At 44.2% G+C, this 9,658-nt stretch overlaps 1 protein-coding gene across 1 annotated transcript; it reads right to left on the bottom strand.

Annotated features, from left to right (window-relative positions):
• Window positions 1-1,886: 1,886 nt before the first annotated feature.
• hoxb8a (homeobox B8a) lies at window positions 1,887-9,427 on the bottom strand. Its single transcript, XM_071897126.1, has 2 exons — window positions 8,995-9,427; window positions 1,887-2,305 (listed from the first exon to the last, which is right to left on the bottom strand). The coding sequence occupies exons 1-2, from the start codon at window positions 9,425-9,427 to the stop codon at window positions 1,887-1,889; spliced, it is 852 nt and encodes a 283-aa protein (XP_071753227.1).
• Window positions 9,428-9,658: the final 231 nt, after the last annotated feature.

Below are 9,658 nucleotides of genomic sequence, written 5' to 3'. Positions count from 1 at the left end.
AACTGCTCTCCAGAACTGCGAGTGACGCTGGATTCCCACCCAGCGGCGGTTTGTCTGAGTCCAATAGCATCGCTTTCTGAGGATGTAAAAATGTCCCGCGAGACAAAACAAACACACCTCAACCCATTCCCAATAAGTCAGAGTGCATCAGAGAGATATCTCTGTTTGGGATAATACGGCAATTTCCCATTTCTGTCAGTGTTTGGAGATAAATCAAGCGCACCTCAGCGCAGCTCGGATTGGAAACACATACTCAGACACATATATGTGTATAAATATAAATATCTGTCTTTAATGCGGGCTGCGGCGTGTTTGATCCTCCCAGATGGAAACAATCCGACCCCAAGTCGTCATCTGCATGATGATGATGGAAGACAGTGTAATGGCGGATAAGAGGGCAGTAATGATGAGAGTGGAGGACCACGCCATAAATAAAGGGATTGGAGGGGTGGGGGGTGGGAGGGGGGGTCCGGAGATTCGCCGTCTGTTGTTTTAAGAGGCGATTTCCGAGTCGAGGCTAAATGTTTGGCCTCGTGAACTGAACGGTTTTATCAGTCTGGGTGCTGACAGAATATACAGAGGCCTCAGATAGGAGAGGAAGGAGGGAGAGGAGAGGAAAGTAAGGGAAAAGAAAGAAGGGAAGCAAAGGAAAGGAGGGGAAGTGAGGGAAAGAAAGAGTTCAGGGTTAGTTTGGGAGGTAAAGGGGGGCGGGGCACTGCTGATGTCACTAAGTAACCTCTCCTTATAAACGTCATTGTTGTTTTCTTTGTTTTTTGTTTCTTGTTCCGCCCTCTTCCACATTTTGATAAAGGATTGAGACAGTTGAACAAAGTCATCATCATCATCATCATCATCATCATCATCACCTTCATCACCTTCATCATCATCATCATCATCATCACCCCCTCCCTCTTGACAAACCTAGAACTCAGTAGCTAGTACACTAGTTCACATAAAACGGAGAGCGCAACGTTGACATTTTTTTTTATTACATTTTTTCTCGTTTTTATTTTTATGAATCTTCTTATTTTCTTTTTTTTTTCTTAATCTGCACTGTGCGCATGCTTTTTACCCAAAGAGAGAAAAGGAAGACAACATAAACAAACACCATCGATCAAAAAACGAACTAAAACGAGAAACGACAATTAGAGTGTGTAAAAAAGAGATCCGACCTACTAAAACGGCATAAATAGGCAGTTTCATGTTGTTGGAATTTTCATTAATTGCTACGTCATCATCATCATCATCATCATCATCATCTTCTTCATCACCAATCATCGCCATAACAACAACAACATAGAAGTGAGAAGTACAGTAAAAAGTGCACCATCATCATTTTTTAACTTAAAAACTATACAGCTGCCAAAGATAAAATTGTTAATGATAAACTTCTAACAATATAGAAATGTTTTCACGATAATTGTTCCACAAAGAAAGGAAGCTATCATTTTTTCTTTCTTTTTTTTGTTTGTTTTAGACACTAGAGTAGACTATGTTTGTTTGTTTGTTTGTTTTGTGTTGGATTTCACCCCCCCACCCCCCCCCCGCACCCCCCGCCCCGCCCCCCACACCACATCAATTTCGATTTTAAAAGTACAAATGCTTCATATGTTCTTTCTTTTGTTGTTTTTTTTTCCTTCCCGCGGTTTCTACAGTCTGCAGAGAGAAGCGCGAGGCCCTCCAGTCCGTCAGTCGCCATTTTGGAGACTTAAGTGTTCCGGTTTATCGATTGAATCGTGGAGACATCGGGGCAGTCCAACGGCCTCAAACAACCCCAAAACACCCCCCACCCCCCCTCCATGTCCTGTCCATCATTTACACCGCTCTTCTTCATCCTCCTCTTCCTCCTCCTCTTCATCCTCCCAACATGTTCCCGCCTTTTCTCCCTACATTTGCTTGTTGGGTTTCTCGCAGCAATCCTCGTTCACGGCGGCCTGTGACCCCGCCGTGCCCGCCACCGCCACCGCCACCGTGACCGCGCCTCCTCCTCCTGCGCCTCCTCCTCCTCCTCCTGCGCCTCCTCCTCCTCCTCCGCCATCGCGCAGCTCCTTCTCCCTCTTCTCCCTCTCCACCTCCTCCTGCTCGCTCTTGCTGCTGGGGAACTTGTCCTTGTTGTTCTCCTTCTTCCACTTCATCCTCCGGTTCTGGAACCAGATCTTCACCTGCCGCTCCGTCAGCGCCAGCGCGTGCGACACCTCGATGCGGCGCTTCCGGGTCAGGTAGGGATTGAACAGGAACTCCTTCTCCAGCTCGAGCGTCTGGTAGCGGCTGTAGGTCTGCCGGCCTCGCCTCCTGCCCGCAGCTACTGGGGGGGAGAGGGGAGGGGGGAGGGGGGGAGGAAGGGGGGGGGGGGGGGGGGGTGACATCATTAGAGAAATAAACTGATAAATACATTCTTGCACGTCATCATCATCATCAAAAGCAAGTCATATGTGAAAATGTGAAAATGGGACTTGTGACGTGACTTTGTTTTGCTTTTGATGATGATGATGACATGCAAGAATGTAGGCTAGTTTATCAGTTTATTGATCTAATTTCTCTAATCATCATCACCATCATCATCAAAAGCATAAAAAGTCACATGTGAACTTTCCCATTTTCACATGTGAACTGTTTCTTTACATGTGAAATTCATTTTTAACAAATTAAAAAATGTAAATGTAAAATGTAAAAAAAATAAATCTTTTTTTAACAAATGTCACACGTAATGGCAGGTGACGTGAAACAAAAAGTTCACATTTGGAGTAAAATATGAAGTGAAGTTTTCACATCTGAAGTGAAACCTGTCACGTGATGCCGGGACACAACATGTGAAAAACAAATTGTTCACATGTAAAAAAAACATGTGTTCAAAAAGTACATGTGCTTTGAAATCAAGTGTGTATTTTCACATGTGACTTTTTTATAAGGGGCCCCACCCACATGAGCGCACAGGCACACGGGCACGCGCACAAACGTTCCAAATTTCTTCTCTCTCACCAAGAGTCCACGAGCTAACAACGTTACAGAAACACAGAAACTCCAATCCGCGGCCCCGCCGGCCAACAGCCTCACACTGACAGATGTGATTACACACACACGAGCTTTTACAGAAAGGTTCATAACGGACTGATAAATATTTGATGACATAAATGCATTATAAAAACCTTCAAATGGGAAGAAAGTCCCGCACAGCAAGCCTCAAAAATGAGATTAAGGAGCTGAGATAATAAAAAATGACTCTTTTAATTTGACATGGTGCAAAAAAAAATGAAAAGAAAAGTGAAGTCAAGGAAAATAAAATAAGCAAACGTTTGATGAAACCCATCAGTTTATCATCAGTGCTTCTTTTTTCTGTTTTTGAACTCTGCTGTGAAGCCAACGCAACTTAAGAAATCACCAGTTTCAACACTGCAGGCGCGCTATTAATTTGATAATTGATATTAAATAGATGTGTTTTCCACACACACACACCCACACACACACACGCATACGGACACCCTAAGCAGGGATAGAAAGGTGTTGTTAAATATATATCCTATAATTTATCATTATTATATGAGCGCAAAAATAACATCATAACAGCATAGAAAGTGTATTTTATGAAGCGTGGGGTAAAGGGAGAGGACAGAGAGAGAGAGATACAATTCTAATTTCCACACGCACTTATCCCATTAAACCGGCTGATCAGAGGTGATACTGTTAAAGTTATATATTTAAAATCCTCTGAAACAGCTCGTGCAGAGTGGAAGACTGAAAAAACTAAATCTACATCCCAGTCTGGCAGCGCTGAAAGAGCTTGAATTCTGTAAGAAAGTGAATAAAATGTGAAAAAAATCTGCCACATTTGACCAGGCAGAGGTGCGGCAACACACACACGCACACACACACACACACACACACACACACACCCACAATCATCTCGTGTGAAATTAGACTAATTGGCTCATATTATCTCGTCCGGCGGTAAGAAACACATTCATATCAAAACCATATAGACGTTGTTTTAGTATTAGAGGCAGAGGAAAAGGGCAAATAGGCTGCTGAGAAAAAACATATTAAACCATGAAACCCCTGACGTCAGTCCGTCCACAGATAAAACATGCAAAACATTTATATAAGTGATTAGATTTATATAAGACTGTTTGACTCTCTTTTGATTATTTTACCATAAAAAGCAACGCTGCGCCATAGACAAAATATCCCAATGTAATTATGAATGTACCTCCTTAAAACTACAAACCATCCACTCCTGCTTTCATGTCTTTAAAACATTTATTCAAAGGTAAATTCAGATATATAGGATCAGCATGTAAAGGGAAAAACGAGCAGAAGAGCCGCTTACTGTTCAGTTAAGAGACAAAAGAAGCGCGCAGACGCTGCGCAAAAACACGCGGACTTAACACATCAGCCTGATTATAAGTGTGTGAGAGCAGTGTGAAACAGCAGAAACACACTCCAGCATGAACAGATAATTAGGAGAATTAAAATGTTTTATGGCAAGAAGAGGAGAGAAGAGAGAGTGAAATATAAGCATATAGTGGGAAGTCTGCCTGGTTTCTATATGTTTTAATATTGAGGTGAAAGAGTTAGGAAGAAGATTTATGAAAAATAATTCCTTATATAATCGTATCGAGGGTGTTCGGTATTTTTGAATATTACGGTGAAAGACTGTAGGAAGAATGCAGAGTTTTACGTAAATACATTCCTCATATAATCATATAGAGGTTGTGTAATATTTGTAATATTATGGTGAAAGACTTAATGGAGGATGAAAGCAAAGAGCATTATGGAATATTCCTTATATAATCATACAGAGGGTCTATATGTGATATTTGAGATAGTTGTGATAGTTTTTTTTTGGTAGAAGACAGATGAGATGATGACGCGTCTAATGCCTGTAAACTTTATATATCCTTCTGCTATCAGGATCAGCTGCTATATTTGCTCGTGCATGCTATATGATGATCTGATTTGTTGACGTCTTTTTGTATTTTAAACCCTGGCTGCAAACCAAACCCCTCCTCCCTCCTCCAGGACAATAAAGTTTCTGGATTGAATTAAGGTAGAGGGCAACGACTTTCATGGAAATGCATTTACTCCTGTAATCACATAGAAGACCTGTGTGTTCTGTGCTGATGACATTATGTTATGGGTTAAAGCATGGCAGGTAAAAAGGTTAAAGGAAAACTCTTTTAGTGGAAAATATCTCCAATGATCCAAAGTCCCGCAGGTTGGTTTCTACTTGTAAGGAAGTGCATTCACTCTCATACAGTCGCATTGGATTTCCACAGTGTTTGTATGGCGCAGCGCTGCTTTTTATGGTAAAACAATCAAGGAGGAAGGCAAGCCTCTCTATGGAAACACACGGGCTTATATGAATGTCTTGTATGTGTTATCTGTCAGAGGACTGGCGCCGTGATTTGCTGTGAGGACTGGAGGGAAGTGGGCGCCACATTCACCGCTGTCACCGGTCTGTTAGGGCCGAGCAGCTCATGAATTAAGGGAAATGGGAAACACTTTTTCTGGATGAAATAGCAGCTGCGGCGCTTTGATCCGAAGGGCTTTGAGGGGATACATGTCGAGCTTTGGGCGGGGAGTTGAACCCGCGACCCCGGCGGTGTGAGTGCCTTGCTCTGCCCGCTGAGACACACAGCAGCACAGCGGCTCTTATACAACCTCTATATACATATCTGGCCATTAAAGGGGCTGTGGGTCAAACCATTAGAGAAATACAGTTTAATCCATATTCCTAATGAACAAAAGCCTCATATTTGTTTTACCTTTATTTACCCAGGAAAGTCAACTAATGAGCTATCGCTGTCAAGAGAAAACATCTTAACTCCACTTTTAGGCATTTTCATGGTTTTGCTTCAGTTGAAAGATCATGTGGTCTACTGTTGGTTTAGAAAATTATAGGCTGCAAACATTGGGATTATGAAACCTTTACAAAAGTAATTAGATATGAAACCTTTACTAAACTAATTGAAACCTTTATAAAACTAATTAGATATGAAACCTTTACAAAACTAATTGAAACCTTTGTAAAACCAATCAGATATGAAACCTTTACAAAACTAATTAAAACCTTTACAAAACCTATCAGATATGGAACCTTTACAAAGCCAATTACATATGAAACCTTTACAGAAACCAATTAAGTCTAGATAAACTGAAACAAATCCAAGGTGATGAAACCAGACAGAAGTCTGTTGACATTTTTGGAGACACGAGGTTTCCACCAGACATATGGACGCGAATGTTTAGAGCATAAAAAGCCACTAACGCCCTACATTCATTCACTGGCCTAATCATATTCTTAATGTTTCTTCTTCTTTTAAGTCATACGGAGAAATTGCTTTATTAGCAGGTCCAGCCACAATCACATAGTCGTAAAACAGTCTCGTGTTCTCGGGTTTAGAGAGTGAAGCTCACATATTAAACCTTCAGCTCGGAGGCTCAGGAGGATTTCGAGACGTGTTCAGTAAGTAGGAGACTCACACGGCTCCTTTGGTGAGGGGTTTATAGCGTGGGGGGGGGGGGGGGTGGAGGGGGTGGAGAGGGGGTGGAGGAGGACGATATCCCTCTTTATAACACAAATTATGAAATGTATCCCCTCGTTAACTGTATATTTCAGAGGAAACAGACTCCACCGCTGCGCACCTTCTTCTGTTTGAACCAGTCGCTCGGAGCGCAGGCGCCGTCCGTCTTTTCTGATGTTATAAATAATAAATTTACACGGTGAGCAAAACGATAATATCCCATCAAACCGTGCATGCGGCTGTAACTGTGTGCACACAGCCTGTCGAAAGCATTCCTGGACCGCAACAGAGTGAGCAGCACGGTTTGGCACGCCTGGTTTCCTGTTTTGACTCGACTTTTGGCCTCGGAGCGAAGCTTTCCCCGGCACGCCGCGCACACATGTAGGATAACTATGCTGTTTGAAAAATGCGTGCATTCATCATAGGACTAATCGCTGTCATCATTCGTAAAACCTAAACTCTTAAGAAGTCGTTTTCAACACACTGAGTGCAGCCGGTCATATATAAAGCTGAGGAATGATTTGGAAGGCCGTTACGCACAGGGGAGCTGGGAGACAAGTGTTAGAAAAATACAACACGGGCTCGCTGATATAAATTATGACAATTTACAGGCCGCACAAACAGGAATCCACCAATACAGTTACATAAGGATCCACGTCTACCCGCATAAAAACAGATACTGCTGGAAAGCACTGAGGCAGAAACTGGAACACCGTGTAGGAAAGTGTGCAGAGTCTTATAAAAGCATAAATATGAATTAGGGATCCATAAGAGCGCATATTAGACATGTGGATCTTATTATAAAACCACCAGGAAGAGAGGGAGAGGAAGGAGAAGGAGAGGAAAGCAGCTCGAGGTGAATCTGGACCTGCGCCGTTTTTATTTATTTGTTTTTTTTTATGATCGTAATCATGAAGCCACAAAAGTCCTGTATAGGCCATAACGCGTCCGCAGTCCCACTTTAAAAAATACAGCCTACAACATGAGCAAACCACACACACACACACACACACACACACACACACACACACACACACACAGCCCAAGAAATATATGGGCTCAAACAAAATAGGCTAGTATACATGTCAATCCTTTCACACTGCTCTCTCTCTCTCTCTCTCTCTCTCTCTCTCTCTCTCTCTCTCTCTCTCTCTCTCTCTAACAAAAACGCCGTCTTGCGTAATCAATCTTTTTGTGGTATAGGTTTAAGCTATCAATTATAACGCTGGCTTCCCTATAAAAAAAAAAAAAAAAAAATCACGGATTTATCTTCAGACGTGATTTATAATCGGATCGCGGTTAATTGATGATCGGAACGGGGTCGGATTTCTATACCCGCATATTCATATGTATGATAGCATGGCACCATAAACACACAAAAGACCACTGAGTGCTCTCTCTCTCTCTCTCTCTCTCTCTCTCACACACACACACACACACACACACTGCACAAAAGCAACCCCTTTTTTAAATTCAGCATGGAACCTGATTCACGCGGCTGTCCAAACCGCAGGGAATTATGATTTTATATGTTTTCTTAGAGGATCAGAGCGGCCTGCGTGTTGCGAAATAACACTTTCTGCCGGTGTAAGAGTGCTAAACCCCAAATAAAAAACCTCCTTTACCCCCTTTATACTCTCTCCAGCCCCCCCAGCCCCCCAACACACACACACACACATCCCTAACCCTGCTTTAACCCTGTGGGGAAACGGCCACCGTGTAGCCAAATAATCCCAGAGACCACAGGCAAGTCGTAAAAGCAAAGGGCAGTAAAAGTTTAACCCGGGTCAGACCGGTGTAAGAATGAGTCTATGTGGCTGCAAGCAGCGGCAGCACCGTCCCCCCTCTGGTTCTCCAGGGTTTCTCTCTGTTCTGGGTCCCCCCTTCTCTCTCTATCTCTCTCTCCCTCTCTCCCTCGCTCTCTCTCCTTCTCTCTCTCTGGGAACACGGAGAGGCTTTTAGGGTTCACTTCTCCTCCTTCCCCCCCTCTCTCGCCTCTTTCTGTCTGCTTTTCTTTCTCTTTCTCTTTCCCTTTCTCTCTGTTTGTCTCTCTCCTCTCCTCTCCCTCTTGCCGTCCTTTCTGTCGGTCGGTATATGGCGGGGGTAATTACACCGTAAAGTCATTCACAAGTTTTGGTGCTGCCAATAAAACCATAAACGCGCTTTTGTCTCCCGCTTTGAACGCAGGAAATGCGTCCTGAGCCCTAATTGCCCTTCTTAAATTGTCGTTTTTTAAGACTTTTCCCCAACTTTCTTTCTCTCTCTCTTCTCTCTCTGTGTCTTCCTACATTTCCTCACTTTCCCTGACGAAGCAGGGCTTGCTTTTGACGCTCATCCGCCAACATGGACACTCACCTTGTGTTTTTGTTCTTATTTGAAGAAGAAGGAGAAGAAGAATCGATGATAAAAAAAAACAAAAACAACCACCATCTTTTCCTTGATTATACTACAAATATCTCTCCGGTTTCCTCACCTTGCGGCCTCATCCAGGGGAAGAGTTGCGTCGGCGAGGGGCTCTGCTCGGTTCCCTCCGCGTCCTCGCCGCCCAGCCCCGGCGCGCCGCCGAGCTTACAGTCGCTGTACTGGACCAGATCCGCGTCCTGAGCCCCGAAAAGCGTCTGCCGCTGCAGGGCGTCGTATCCGTAGAAGTTGCCGGGCTCGCCGTGGCATGTGACCGCGCAGGGGCTCTGCTGGTACGGGTTGCTGGGCAGCGTGGACGCGCCGTGGTGGTAGAAGTCCTGGATCTGCGGAGGGTGCTGGAAAGTTGCGCCGGAGCCCGGGCCGTACACCACGGTGGGCCGGCTGCCGGCGAGATCCTGGGCGAACCCGCACTCGTAGTAGTTCGGACGTAACGAGTCCCCGCTTTTGTATTTGGAGAAGAGCGAGTTGACGAAATACGAACTCATCTTTGTTGTTGTTGTTGTTTGTTTTTCTTCTGTTCGGCTCGGTGGAGTTGGACAGAAGGAAACGAGCAAACGCAATGAATTGTGTTTTTTCTGTTTCTGCCGTGCGGGTTCAGGCAGACAGACACAGAGAGAGAGAGGCAGAGAGAGAGAGAGAGAGAGAGGGGGAGAGAGAGGCAGGTCGGCTACCGGTAATCGGTGACCGTTGTTGTGTGTTTCCCTCACGGCCACAAC

This window comes from Centroberyx gerrardi, chromosome 7 (assembly GCF_048128805.1).
Source record: "Centroberyx gerrardi isolate f3 chromosome 7, fCenGer3.hap1.cur.20231027, whole genome shotgun sequence".
NCBI classification, from domain to species: Eukaryota; Metazoa; Chordata; class Actinopteri; order Beryciformes; family Berycidae; genus Centroberyx; species Centroberyx gerrardi.
Note: the sequence above shows the minus strand (reverse complement) of the source record. Positions and strands in the feature narration are given on the sequence as shown.